General features: G+C 41.1%; 1 protein-coding gene across 1 annotated transcript in view; it reads right to left on the bottom strand.

Moving 5' to 3' along the window:
* Positions 1–15,241, bottom strand: part of COL11A1 (collagen type XI alpha 1 chain) — a 189,760-nt gene that overhangs the window by 101,230 nt on the left and 73,289 nt on the right. Inside the window, exons 9-14 of the mRNA XM_040407771.1 lie at positions 14,380–14,442; positions 11,728–11,769; positions 10,824–10,886; positions 10,635–10,709; positions 9,875–9,958; positions 9,043–9,099 (exon numbers count right to left, since the gene is read on the bottom strand). Coding sequence (XP_040263705.1) covers positions 9,043–9,099; positions 9,875–9,958; positions 10,635–10,709; positions 10,824–10,886; positions 11,728–11,769; positions 14,380–14,442 — 384 coding nt within the window. The remainder of the gene's footprint in view (positions 1–9,042; positions 9,100–9,874; positions 9,959–10,634; positions 10,710–10,823; positions 10,887–11,727; positions 11,770–14,379; positions 14,443–15,241) is intronic.

Genomic DNA, 15,241 nt, shown 5'->3' with positions numbered 1-15,241 from the left:
TTCCCTTTAAAGCTACATTCACACAAATGTATTTTGTTTCCGCGTCTGTTCCGTTTCTTTTGCGGATTGGATGATGACCCGTTTATTTCAATGGGTCCGCAAAAAATGCATACGTATGTCCGTTCCGTAGCCCAGCAAAAAAAATAGAGCATGTCCTATTCTTGTCCATTTTGCTGACAAGGATAGGCATTGTTGCAATGGATCCGCAAAAAAAAATGGATGCAATACGGATGCCAAAAGGACGTCATCTGTATTTTTTGCGGATCAGTGTTTTGCGGACTGCAAAACACATACGGTCGTGTGAATGTAGCCTAAATGTGGCCTAAAACCCCATGACGCAGCTGCATTGTTCACTAGTCCTGGGTCTTTGCTCATGCTATCACCTAATGAAATAACTGGACGTCTACAGCCTCCTTGTGGTGCGAGAGCTAAACAGCTCACAAAGGGATCCTCACTGGTTTATAAAAATGAATTCATATTTCCTATCCCGGCAGCTGGAGGCAGGAAAACTGCAGAACTCATTTTCAAAACGCCTCGCACCTCCGCACCGAGAGCTGCAGCGCTTTCCCTGCTTTCTGCAATGCCTTCCGCGCTCTGTCCTGTTACAGACACCGCACCAAGAGCATTCTTCTCTATGCATCTCTCAGAAGCTTACCTCTCCACACTATTATATGTATTTCATATGTGTTTTATCCAATCATGAACAGTTATGGCATAATATTGTTTGGTACAGGCAGCCATCAGGTTGGTTCAGAGCAAGAATCGCTGCATTAAAGGGAGTCTGTCACCCGTTTTCTTCTGCCCTCACTTTTAAATCCTAACAGCTCCAGCACCTGCCAATGAGTCCTGATATTCATGAGCTCACGGCTCTCCCCGCCCACCTGCCTCTGATTGACAGTTTTTTCTATATGAATCAGCAGCAGGTGGGCGGGGACAGCCGGGAGAGCTCATGAATATGGGGACTCATCGACAAGCGCTGGAACTGTTCAATACAAGATTTTAGCAAAATGCCTCAGTCAATTAAAGAAAGTGACCCAGAATCTGTCACTTGGTTATGTTGCCCATAGTTTAAACACCATAAAACTGGTGAAAGATTCCATTTAAGAGTAAATAAATGAAAATGCTAAGGGCCAGTTTACATAGAGTTTTTGGCATTGATCTTGGAGTGTTTCCATCTCAAAACAGCCTCCCATTCATTTCAATAGGAGACAGCACTTACTTTTTTTTTCCAGGTGGAAAAAAAAGAAGCAGCATGCTCTATCTTGGTGAAGAATCCATGCTGAATCTCTCATTGAAATAAATGGACAGTGTAAAAAAAAAACTAAAAACTCCATATTCTACTTTTATTTACAGCCAGTGAAGACATTATAACACCTGGCCATGTCCATCAGAGTGGAGAGAGTACAGCAGTTGCAGAGAGGGCAGAGCCTCTAGGTGTAACAGCAACTCCCCCACCGCTCATTTGCATATATTTAAACTACATTTTTCTCAGTAATGCGGGCACATATGTATATGGGACCATCACAGATGTCTTCAGCTGCCAAGTGCACAAATAACAGGTCAGCCAGTATCAAAGATACAAATATGCTGACAGATGGTCTTTAAAGAAGTTGTCCCGTTTCAGTGCTGGACCCGGACATACCCAGAATTTCACCCAGGCAGCCCCCCTGACAATAGCATCAGAGCAGTTCATGCTCCGATGCTCTCCTTTTCCCCACGCTGAATTTCCCAGGGCAAAGGCATTTTGTGGAGTTCCGGTTACGAACCAGGCTCTCCTTCCGGCTGCCAGGCAGAGGCTTCCGCGCCCAGCAGTGAGCCGGGCTTTCACGCTGCCCTAGCCTGTAAAACGGCTAGGGCAGCGCTAAAGCCTGCCCTTTAGAGCCAGTGACTACACCGAACACAATGCCAGGGGCGGAAGCCTCCGCCCAGCAGTGTGTTATAGTAAATAAAAGAGCCCTTGCCCTGCGCGATCTTGCGCAGGGCAAGGGAGAGAATCAGAGCATGAACTGCTCCAATGCTCAAGTCAGGGGATGCTGCCTAGGTGAGATTATGGGTATGTCAGGGTTCAGCTCTGAAGTTGAACCCTGACAACCCCTTTAAGAAGATATACATTAAAACAGTAAGGGGGGGGAGTTAATTTGACACTGAATTCTGAAAACATATGCAAGCGAAATGATGCCTTGTATGCTGATGGTGTGCTAGCGGAAATTCTTAAAAATGCAATTCCAAATAAAGTTGAAAAAATTCACTAAAATTGAAAGGGGACCTGTCACATGATTTCTGCTGCCATATCTGAGAACAGTTGAAGGGTGAAAAAATTGAGACTTGAACTAGCGGTGCTGTCTTCAAAGATAATTGCTAGTGTATCATTTAAAATACACTTTTTATTGCTGCTATTGTAACATGTTTTGCTGCCGTACTGGTCCCATCATCAAGACAACAACGAGCTGCAGCCACAAGGATTGTATCAAAGGCTAGATAGGGGTTGTGCCCTCAGCTCAACAGGTATAGATGAGTAGCATTCATATGCTGGCCCACCTGATAATTGGAAGCAACATTCCTATGATACGCTCCTCTGTTCTGTAAGTAGCTGAAATCAGCATATGATAGAGGGACAGAAGCTAAGCTAAACTGTAGGTTTACATGATTTAGAGCAGGTGGTCTGAATGAAAAGAGTAAATATTAACAGGACTCTTAATAAAGACAGTGAGAGTCCTGATAACATCCCCCATACATGGGGATTTAACAGCTTTTTTTTCAGTGTGTACATACAGATAGCTATCAATCACTGTATGTGGACAGGGCCAGTAGGACTCTCATTGTCTCTCCTAGAAGTCCTGTTAGGATCGTTCTCTAAATCATACAAACCTACAGTACAGACCAAAAGTTTGGACACACCTTCTCATTCAAAGAGTTTTCTTTATTTTCATGACTATGAAGGCATCAAAACTATGAATTAACACATGTGGAATTATATACATAACAAACAAGTGTGAAACAACTGAAAATATGTCATATTCTAGGTTCTGCAAAGTAGCCACCTTTTGCTTTGATTACTGCTTTGCACACTCTTGGCTGTGTATCCACCTGACTTCTCCTCAATGCCACTGATGGTCCCAACCCCATTTATAAGGCAAAAAATCCCACTTATTAAACCTGACAGGGCACACCTGTAAAGTGAAAGCCATTTCAGGGGACTACCTCTTGAAGCTCATCAAGAGAATGCCAAGAGTGTGCAAAGCAGTAATCAAAGCAAAAGGTGGCTACTTTGAAGAACCTAGAATATTACATATTTTCAGTTGTTTCACACTTGTTTGTTATGTATATAATTCCACATGTGTTAATTCATAGTTTTGATGCCTTCAGTGTGAATCTACAATTGTCATAGTCATAAAAATAAAGAAAACTCTTTGAATGAGAAGGTGTGTCCAAACTTTTGGTCTGTACTGTATATATCACAAAGGTCATCTTTTCTCTGTATCATATCTTGCTCTCAGATAGGACAGCAGGAAACATTTCATTTTAATGCCTAGAGTTTTCCTCTTCTGTCAAGTTCCACGTAATGCACTAGTGTGAAATCAGCCTTGTGTGGGATTAGCCACCAAATTGTCTGGGAAAGATAAAGCTGAAGAACTGCCGCTGTGGTAGATGCGGTGTCACCAGAAATAACAAGACAGTGCTAAAACATGTCCAACCTGACAGAAGAGAACAACTCATAGACAATATCCACAATTGGAAATCTGCTGATGTCCCTAGACCAGTGGCGGAGAACCTATGGCACGGGTGTCAGAGGCGGCACTCGGAGCCCTCTCTGTGGGCTCCCATGCCCAGGAAAAAGTCTATGGTGTACCAATATGCCTTAGACTTCTCATGCCATTCATCAGCACAGGACGCACTATGAACAGCACAGGCAGCGCACTAAATGTAGGCAGGATATTATAGCTAAATGATAAAGATATACTATATTGGTATTCAGGTTAAATTGTCGTGTTGGCACTTTGTCATAAATAAGTGGGTTTTGGGTTGCAGCTTGGGCACTCGGTCTCTAAATGGTTCGCCATCACTGATCTAGACTAGATATAGCTGATATAGCTGTATATAACGGCTTTTCATCCTATTGAAGGAACTGCTTACATTAATAAGATCACATCTTCTTGTCTTAGAATCCCTTTCGGTTGTTTCTCTCAGTCATGATATTATCTTTACATGTTCATATACAGATATAAGACTTGTATTTTTTCAGTCGGTGATTATGTGCAGTGCATGCAGAGGGTCCCCTTAACTCACAACCTCTGAATGTCAAGGGTAATTTAAAACTACAATTTCTAGTGTTCATTTAAGACACCAGTCTGATGGTCATTCCCAGGACTGATCTTGTGTGTGAAGAGATTCTATTTGCATTCCATTTCCATGTCTTTTGGACTATTAACACCAAAGGTTAACAGGGACTAATAATGGACTAGAGTTGCTGACTGCTGTTACTGTATTCAAGAACCACCAGCCAAAAGGTGTTGAGTAAGTACAGGGAGTGCAGAATTATTAGGCAAATGAGTATTTTGACCACATCATCCTCTTTATGCATGTTGTCTTACTCCAAGCTGTATAGGCTCGAAAGCCTACTACCAATTAAGCATATTAGGTGATGTGCATCTCTGTAATGAGAAGGGGTGTGGTCTAATGACATCAACACCCTATATTAGGTGTGCATAATTATTAGGCAACTTCCTTTCCTTTGGCAAAATGGGTCAAAAGAAGGACTTGACAGGCTCAGAAAAGTCAAAAATAGTGAGATATCTTGCAGAGGGATGCAGCACTCTTAAAATTGCAAAGCTTCTGAAGCGTGATCATCGAACAATCAAGCGTTTCATTCAAAATAGTCAACAGGGTCGCAAGAAGCGTGTGGAAAAACCAAGGCGCAAAATAACTGCCCATGAACTGAGAAAAGTCAAGCGTGCAGCTGCCAAGATGCCACTTGCCACCAGTTTGGCCATATTTCAGAGCTGCAACATCACTGGAGTGCCCAAAAGCACAAGGTGTGCAATACTCAGAGACATGGCCAAGGTAAGAAAGGCTGAAAGACGACCACCACTGAACAAGACACACAAGCTGAAACGTCAAGACTGGGCCAAGAAATATCTAAGGTTTTATGAACTGCTGAAATGAGAGTGAGTCTTGATGGGCCAGATGGATGGGCCCGTGGCTGGATTGGTAAAGGGCAGAGAGCTCCAGTCTGACTCAGACGCCAGCAAGGTGGAGGTGGAGTACTGGTTTGGGCTGGTATCATCAAAGATGAGCTTGTGGGGCCTTTTCGGGTTGAGGATGGAGTCAAGCTCAACTCCCAGTCCTACTGCCAGTTTCTGGAAGACACCTTCTTCAAGCAGTGGTACAGGAAGAAGTCTGCATCCTTCAAGAAAAACATGATTTTCATGCAGGACAATGCTCCATCACACGCGTCCAAGTACTCCACAGCGTGGCTGGCAAGAAAGGGTATAAAAGAAGAAAATCTAATGACATGGCCTCCTTGTTCACCTGATCTGAACCCCATTGAGAACCTGTGGTCCATCATCAAATGTGAGCTTTACAAGGATGGAAAACAGTACACCTCTCTGAACAGTGTCTGGGAGGCTGTGGTTGCTGCTGCACGCAATGTTGATGGTGAACAGATCAAAACACTGACAGAATCCATGGATGGCAGGCTTTTGAGTGTCCTTGCAAAGAAAGGTGGCTATATTGGTCACTGATTTGTTTTTGTTTTGTTTTTGAATGTCAGAAATGTATATTTGTGAATGTTGAGATGTTATATTGGTTTCACTGGTAAAAATAAATAATTGAAATGGGTATATATTTGTTTTTTGTTAAGTTGCCTAATAATTATGCACAGTAATAGTCACCTGCACACACAGATATCCCCCTAAAATAGCTAAAACTCAAAACAAACTAAAAACTACTTCCAAAAATATTCAGCTTTGATATTAATGAGTTTTTTTGGGTTCATTGAGAACATGGTTGTTGTTCAATAATAAAATTAATCCTCAAAAATACAACTTGACTAATAATTCTGCACTCCCTGTAGTTATCACTTCCATCCTCCAATAGTCCAATGTCATGTTTGTTGCCATATGTCTCTGACATTGCTTGTTTCACACTAGGAACACTTGTTACAGAAATGTCTACAATTCTTCCAGACATCTGAAGGAACCAATGTACATACTATTTACATGGATGTATGGAATTGTTGCAAACATCCCTACAACAAATCTGCTGCATGTGAACATACCATAATAATACCCTAAATAATAATCCAATACAGATGTCAGTGAGTGTCTCGCACCTCACAAATGCCAGTCATATCATTGGAGGATACCATAGATACCATAAAATAGGATCTGCCTATAGTTCTCTATTGTATATGGTCCTACTCCTCCTACATCTATCTTATCGTAGGTATCATAAATAATAATTATTAAAAACATGTTCTGCCACTTTATGTGTACTATTAGAGTTCTTCACTGCACTTCCTGTCCCTGCATGTGAACCTCCTGCACAGACTGGGTCATGTGGTCTGCTGCAGCCAATGACTGGCCTCGATAGTGATGTGTCCCCAGGCAGCATGTGACCCAGTCCAGTCACTGGCTTCAGCAGCTCATGTGATTGCCCCCCCCCCCCCCCCCCTCCATGTGTTGTCCATTCAGGAAGCCCCTTTGTATCAATTTCCATGCAGGAAGTTTATACATAGGGACTGGAAGTTCAGTGAAGTTTGCCTGGGACCAACAGCGGGGAATATTCAATGTCCCACAGAGAGAGGGGAATAAAAGAAAAGTACATTTTGAAAATCCCTTTAACATGTAACATTTATTTTCTGAAACTGGTCATCTATATACAACGCAGCCTTTATGCTGCACTGCAAGCATCAGCTACCAAACAAAACTACTCCCATCGTTTTAATCAAATTCCATTTCACCGTCTAAAGTTTTGCTGCATTATTAGAGACGTACATTGCTACTTGGCAGCCATATTAGCGTGTTTTTTCCCCACTCTACTGCTTGTCTCATCTCTTTCGAGCTCATAAACTTCATTAGACAAAATGTCTAATCATAACACTGTAGCTGCAATCAATGCGGCCGGCACGTCTACCCTCTAATGGGTCATGGAATTGTTTTCAATACAATAGATTCTCTCAGATAAAATATGCAATGCAATGTACGCTTTACCAAAGTGTTAATTAAATGGCTCTGAAAAAAATGCTAATTTCACATCTAACGACCACAATCAATAACTTTCTTTAGTAAATAGAGAGGGCTCCAAAAATAATATATTTGGATGTAGGCAGACCTATTAAAACTTTGTGAAAATAAATGTTCTATTATGAGTTAATAGGCCATGGAAAAGCAAGGCAAATCTAGGCCAAAGCTGAATGCACAGTTCATTCAGTTCATACAAGGCAATGGGGTATTTATTCAGATTATCCTTGTGTTTGACTGGGTGGCAAGAGATGATATTATCTGTTGTGACAGTTTAACGTTTACTAAACAGCTACAATGTGGCAGCTACATAGTGGGATTTACTGACGCTACGTATCACAACCCCTCCTGGAAAGTAATAAAATAAACCTTTCACAAACATACAGTGTTACAGGCAATAGCAATGAACGGTGTATATTGTATTATTAACTTAGTTTTATATGAGAGTATTATGGTCGCATTTTTGTGCCCACATTAGGTTCAAAGGCCCCAGCTGGCCCGCGGTTTACTGATTCTACTGAACTCACAGCTGTGGGTTTGCATGTACTTACACTAGTATTGGACAGTTTATTTGCTGCAATTAATGCAGTAATCAACAACAAAAATGCATGAATTGCATAAAATGTGACTATACACTAATAATATTAATATATATTTTATACAATTATAAAATAAAAATTATACTAGTGAATCTAAGTCATTTAAGATTGTCTAGGCTTCTATGTTGCTATACGGTTCAGGCTACTTTCTCACTAGCGGCAGGACGGATCCGACAGGCTGTTCACCCTGTCGGATCCGTCCTGCCGCTATTTCGCCGTGCCGCCGGACCGCCGCTCCGTCCCTATTGACTATAATGGGGACGGGGCGGAGCTCTGGTGAAGCATGGCAGTGCACGGCGAGAGGCCGCCGGACTAAAAGTACTGCATGTCCGACTTTTTAGTCCAGCGGGCCTCGCAGTGCCGTGCTGCGCCGGAGCTCCGCCCCATCCCCATTATAGTCAATGGGGACAGAGCGGCGGTCCAGCGGCATGGCGAAATAGCGGCAGGACGGATCCGACAAGGTGAACAGCCTGTCAGATCCATCCTGCTGCTAGTGTGAAAGTACACTTAGCTATTGTTAACATCTGCTGCGGTATTTGTGTAGCGTTTTTAACAGAATCTGTGATGGAGGCTCATAATGGAGCTTCCATCACAGATATCAACGAAGTCTTAGTAGGAATAGTGGTTGTCATTAGAAGCAGCTTTCCAGGACTCTCGAGTAGCTGTGTTGCCATATTTGCAATTTTTTTAAACTATTTTTGACTCTAGGTAAGCTGAATGCGTCAGACCTTGCGCCTGATATTGATGACTTATCGTCAGGGTAGGTGGGTCTGCCACCTTGCATCCCCACAGCTCAGCTCTTCACTGCAGCCTATGGTGTCAGAACTAGCACTTTAAATGGATCCAGAAGGAAAGTTCTATTCAAAGTGTAATGGTCGTAGTGCCGCTCAGCATGAAATTTAAAGCGGTTTTCCAGAACTCAGATTTTGATGACTTATGCTCAGGATAGGTTTTCATCAATATCAAATGGATGGTGTCTGACACACCCCACGGAACAGCTGTTTTGGGCAGTAGCTGGTGCTAGAAGCTGTACAATGAACAGAAGGCTTCACCCACCCAGCTCAGCTCCCATTCGCTTCAATGAGAAAAGAACTGCAGTACCCTAGTATGGACATTAGGCAGCGGCAGTGATAGTATGGCTGCTCCCAAGTAGATGGACACATACATATTACAACAGTAAAAACTATTAATAAGTTACATACCACTGGGCCAGATCTTCCTGTAAGACCCATTGGACCTGAAGGACCTCTCATGGCAATCTTAAAATAAAAAATAAAACAACAACATTGGACAAAGGCAGAAGACATTTGATCTAAACAAAAATATTGAATATATATATATACAGATTGCCTAAACAATGAGAATTGAATGGAGACAGAAAATCCACAAAAAAAACCATTACATCTGCTGCAGAATGATTGATTCCACAGAGGAACACAGCACAGGGGAGATTTTGTCTATGTTATCCCATGGGACTGAAAATTGTCAATGGCTTGTGGATTTTCTGAGGCTGAATGTCTCTATTCATTTCAATGGGGAACAAAGTCAGTGCAGAAATCAACCCTTAGTTTTGTTCTCCTTTAGGAAGGAAAGCTAATTTGCATACCTTTTCCCCTGAAATCCAGAGGATCATTTGCCTGGCCTATAGGGGTTCTTACGCCTACTAGATGCTCTACTTAAGGAGAAATTGTCGCCCCCCATATCCCAACCAAGGCCTCTCACCGAACTAAGCCAGTTCTCTCTGCTTTACACTGATAAGGTGCAATCTAATTTATGCTTCAAAGCCTGTTTACAAGGCTAAGCATTGACTTATTGGATTGATACCTAACATCTGGTGGTAATTGAGGCTTAGTTTTCTGTTCCTTTTAGAAGGAAAACTAATTTGCACACCTAGGTGATGTTTGTCTGGTATATAAGACTCTTCATGTGGTTGAATCTCTGTCTATCTCTCAATTCTACCCAGTGAATTGATTCACTCATCTCTTCTGATAAACTTTACTGTAATGTGACCTGGAAAAATAATGCATTACTCACACGAGCCTGTTGGAGAATAGCCTGAGCTTGAGCTTCCTGAGCAGATATAGGTGGTCCTTTCTCACCATCGGAAGAATAGCGGAACTAGAAAACAAGATATATAGTCAGGATGCGTATATGTTGCTTCACATAGTAAGGCTTTGCATTTGTATGCCTTGTATTTTTTACTCTATAGCTCAAAAAGTGAATTCAAATGTCTGTGCTTTTCATAGTTTAAATGAAACAATAGGCCTTTTGTCTTTATTTGTCATGTTATTACATCAAATGTACAACTGAGATAATTTTTTTCCAGAAAATGTGCCACTCTTGCCTATGGGATGTGTCTGGTTTTGCAGCTCAGCCCCTTCCTATGAAAGTCTGCAATGACAGGCAGTGGCAGTATTTCTGCAGAAAAGGTCATTGCTCCCTCTGGAAATAAGTTTTTTTTAGTAGATAGTCACATAAGGCAAAATGTCTGCTGTTTTAAGCCGTGTGTTTTCTGCTAACATTTACTATAAAAGAACTACAGTATCATGATTTCTAGTATCCAAGTTTTTCTTATGTATACTAAGAAAAACATTGTAATTCACCAATTACTGATTGAACACAATTGGATTTGTACCGGTATTTCTTATATCAATATTACCTCTTATAAAGATAGCATAATCTTCAGCAATACTACATGAAACTGTTCTTTTCAGCGTTTTTCATATATTATGGACAAGTAGGAACTAGAAAAGATTGAATAGATGGACTATGGTGACTGAATATGGTAACTTACAGGTAGCATTAGCATAGTGCCAGGAGGTCCAGGTAAACCATCAGCACCAGGAAGTCCAGGACGTCCAGATGGACCCTACGGAGGAAGAACAATCTAAGTCACACAGCAAGGTGTAGTTTGCATTCTAAGTGTAATATATTGCATGGCACTCTGCATATAATGTGCAAGGGAATTGTTGATAGTACTTACTCTATCGCCGGGATCTCCAGGTGGGCCAGATGGACCTTGCAAGCCAGGAGGCCCCGTAAGACCCTAGAAAGAAAAGCCGATAGGTATAAACTGAAACTTTTTCCAATAATATGCAGGCACCATCACAGATAACGATTATTCTTGCTCCTGGACAGGTCATAACTAAAGGCATCCTGACAGTGCAGCATATGATAAATCAACTGCCTGGTCAAATTTCGCTCAACAACACAAAAATATGGCTGATCTGGTCAATCACACATAAGAATTCTCAAATTATCAAAGGGAAACATCATTTTCCAAGAGGGTTACTATAGCCCTGAACTTCATTCACTTCACTTCATTCATACAGATTAGAGTAAATAGTAAAAGAAATACATTACATAATTACAGCTAGCCTCATAAATGATTACTTTAGGGGATGTTGATGCAAATCAGAAACCCCCTGTAAGTCTGTAGCTCAGCACCAGAACAAGATAAGTCATGAAATTTATTTGCCCAAACTTTTATCTACAAGGCATTTAATACTTAATAATATAGTATGATGGCTTAAGATACGCCAATGCGTACAAAAGTTTGGGTGGGAAATGTTGATGCAATGCAAGCCTGCCAATAAACCAATGGTGTAAAGTTTTAGCATTGGCTACTGTGATACATTTGGCACATCTTTAGATTGTCTAAACCTTAGTCACGATGAGTTCATCTGTCCCAGTACTTTCAAACTTGTGCTGGTTGTAGCAGCTGTACAATGATATACTAAGATAAACTAGCACCCCATTGACTCAATGACTAGAATAACAACTCTTTATAGCATGGATCTGATTTGTTCCTTCCAATCTCTTCAGCTCCTTCTTTAAGCTGAGTCTAAACAATGTATGCTTTTCAAAGGAAATAATTGGATACATACTGCTGGTCCTTCCAGTCCTGGTGGTCCTTCAATCAACATTCCCTGAAAAATAAAAGTGCATTACAATAGTGAGTAGAAACCAAGAAACCATCAAATACTATGTTATTTAAGCACGTGGTCAAAATGACTCTAAGGAATGAAGAAACATATGACAGCCAGTCAAAATGAATGAATCTCGGAATGACCTGTGTCAGTACAGACAAGGTTATCTTTTTCACTTGCCTATTCACTGGGAAATAATTGGTATTCAGTCTGGGTGTCTAAAGAGTCCTGAAGAGCCAGACATTATATTAGAATTTGTTATTATACAATGCAGCTCATTTAAACTATTCCTGTTGTCAAGATCCTCAGCTTACGAACCTCAGGCATTGAGACTAATATGTTATCACTGGTTTACTGAGTTAGGATTTGTGTGATTGTAATATAAAACAGATGATGTGCCAGCTAGGCCAGGGATTAGAGTATTAGATAATCTATTGCAGGGATGGCCAACCTGCGGCCCTCCAGCTGCTGTAAAACTACAACTCCCACCATGCCCTACTGTAGGCTGATAGCTGTAGGCAGTCTGGGAATGCTGGGAGTTGTAGTTTTTTAACAGCTGGAGAGCCTCAGGTTGGCCATCCCTGATCTATTGTTTTGCTGTGCATATCCTTCGCAGGTGCTATATTCCAGGTAGCCTTTTAGGTCACCTCACAGATGCTTCTTTGGCACCACATTTATGAGCTGCATAAATCAAATATGATTAGCTGATTGTATTTCTACCCGTCTCATGCTTGGAACAATAAGGGTACTTTCACACTTGCGTTGTTTGATTACGGCAGGCAGTTCCGTTGCCTGAACTGCCTGCCTGATCAGGCAAACTGTATGCAAACGCATGTCATTTTTTCTGATCCTGATCAGTCAGAAAAATTGATTGCAATACCGGATCTGTTTTTCCGGTGTCATCCGGCAAAACGGATCCGGTATATTTTTTTTTCACATTTTTAAAGGTCTGCGCAGACCGGAATACCGGATCCGTCAATGCGGCAATTTGAATGCCGGATGCGGCACAAATACATTTCTATGGAAAAAAATGCCGGATCCGGCATTCAGGCTAGTGTTCAGTTTTTTCGGCCGGAGATAAAACCGCAGCATGCTGCGGAATTATCTTCGTCCTGAAAAAGTAAAAAAGACTGAACTGAAGACATCCTGATGCATCCTGAACGGATTGCTCTCCATTCAGAATGCATTAGGATAAAACTGATCAGTTCTTTTCCGGTATTGAGCCCCTAGGACGGAACTCTGTGCCGGAAAAGAAAAACTCAAGTGTGAAAGTACCCTAAAACAAGTACAGTATGACAACCACACACAATGGACAAATAAACCTGAGAATTGAATGAAGAATATTATACAGCAGAAGTCATTATATTCATATAAAGGTTTTATTTGAATATCCCAAGTTATCCAAAGTCTTGTAATTACATTTAACCTAATTTTGGGAATCAGATAGAAAACGATGTTAAAAGCAGACATGGCAAAGATTGTTCTTGACTGTCTTTGTCCTCTATTTTTCAAGACATAGTAGGTCCAACAAGTTCAACTGTTCTTGATGAATTATGTAACATTGTTTAATTGTTTCATGACATTCTTATTTAATTTTTAATTAATTATAACCTTCAATGTTATTCGATATCAGATAAGGATCTAGCCTTTTTTAATGGCTAACTGTAAGGCCTCTTTCACACGAGCGTGACGGATTAGGCCCGGATGCATTCAGGGTGCGTTCAGTGAAACTCGCACTATTTTTCAAGCAAGTTCAGTCAGTTTTGTCTGCGATTGCGTTCAGTTGTTCCGTTTTTTCAGCGCGGGTGCAATGCGTTTTGATGCATGATAAAAAACTGAAGGTTTACAAACAACATCTCTTAGCAACTATCAGTGAAAAAAGCATCACACCCGTACTTTATTCCGGATGCAATGCGTTTTTCACACAGCCCCATTCGCTTCTATAGAGCCAGGGCTGCGTGAAAAACGCAGAATATAGAACATGCTGCGATTTTTACGCAACGCAGAACGGATGCGTGAAAAACAACGCTCATGTACACAGACCCATTGAAATGAATGGGTCAGGATTCAGTGCGGGTGCTATGCGTTCACGTCACGCATTGCACCCGCGCGGAAAACTCGCTCGTGTGAAAGGGGCCTAAAGAATCCTTTCCTATATAGATGTCTAAAGTGCCTTTCCTCCATGTGTAGAGAATGTCCCCACTAAAGGTCATTTGTTCCATAGTGACAGCTCCTGCAGTTGTAATGGGGTCTGTAGAGATGGGCTGGCCTCAGTTGTGGAAGGTCTGACCTCTCTTTTCTTATGGAAGCACAATCTGTGTATGGTTCACCATATAAACATGAACATTTACAAACCAGAGAAGAGGGTAATGGCCCAAAAGTCACCCCTCATCTTTTTAAAAACAGATATAAAAGACATGGTAGGTATACAAGTGAAAAGAAAGTGAACCATGTGAACCCACCATCATCATGAGTCTATATTGGCCCCTCTCTTCTAAGTACTCCCCTGTTGTCTGTTTTTCTCTAAGTGTGTGTGCAAGAAGTTGAAAAGTGAACATCATCATTCAGATTAGGGATATGATGTCTACCTATGACTTGTAAGTTACTTACTGGTTCAATAACAGCTGGTTCTCCTTTCTCACCCTTCTCTCCATATCCTCCATAATTATTCACCTGCAAAACCATTAAATGTTATAGTAAAATACAGTTTTTAGAAAGGCATAGGGAATTATTTAATAGATGCTATAAAACATTTATCGTTTATAACAAACATAACCTTTAAAAATGAATTGTATATGCACAGTTTTTCATTTTGGTAGACAACTGAGCAAATAACCCCTTTACATAAAATAATGGACTAATAAAGAAAGATGGCCTTAAGTAGATCAGGTTATAGTAAGTGATTGCTGTACACTTTTATTATAATTATTCTTGTCCATTTATATTATCCATTGTATAATTTAGGTCCATGCATGCTCAGCGGAGAAATGCCGTTCTCAATCTATATACTGAGAAACTAAATTATAAGACATCTTCTTCATGTTATGGGTAATCACAGACAACCTGGAGATGTTCTGGCCACATTTCACCAGAAAAAGGCAGTAGGGGACAGTAGGGAATAATTTTTAAAGTATTGATTTCACATTTTACGAAACTTGGGTAAGGGCACAAAATGGTATACAATAAAAAATAAATAGTACTTAGGCTGAGTTCTCATATGTAGCGCGATAATCCGGCTGCCTGATCCAGCATAAATGCCATCTGTTGGCCAGACAAAAAAGCATTGCATGCAAATGTTTACGTCTAACCGAAACCCGCCATTTATGCCGGAAAGCAATAAGATCCCCGCCGGATCTCATAATAGTCAATAGGGATCTGGCGGTGATCTGTAGAATTTGGCAATGTCGGATCTGGTGAACTGTGAACGTGGTCTTACCGGTTAAATTCAGTACCACTCAAGTGCCACCACTCT

The sequence above is a fragment of the Bufo bufo genome, chromosome 9 (genome assembly GCF_905171765.1).
Source record: "Bufo bufo chromosome 9, aBufBuf1.1, whole genome shotgun sequence".
Lineage (NCBI taxonomy): Eukaryota > Metazoa > Chordata > Amphibia > Anura > Bufonidae > Bufo > Bufo bufo.
Note: the sequence above shows the minus strand (reverse complement) of the source record. Positions and strands in the feature narration are given on the sequence as shown.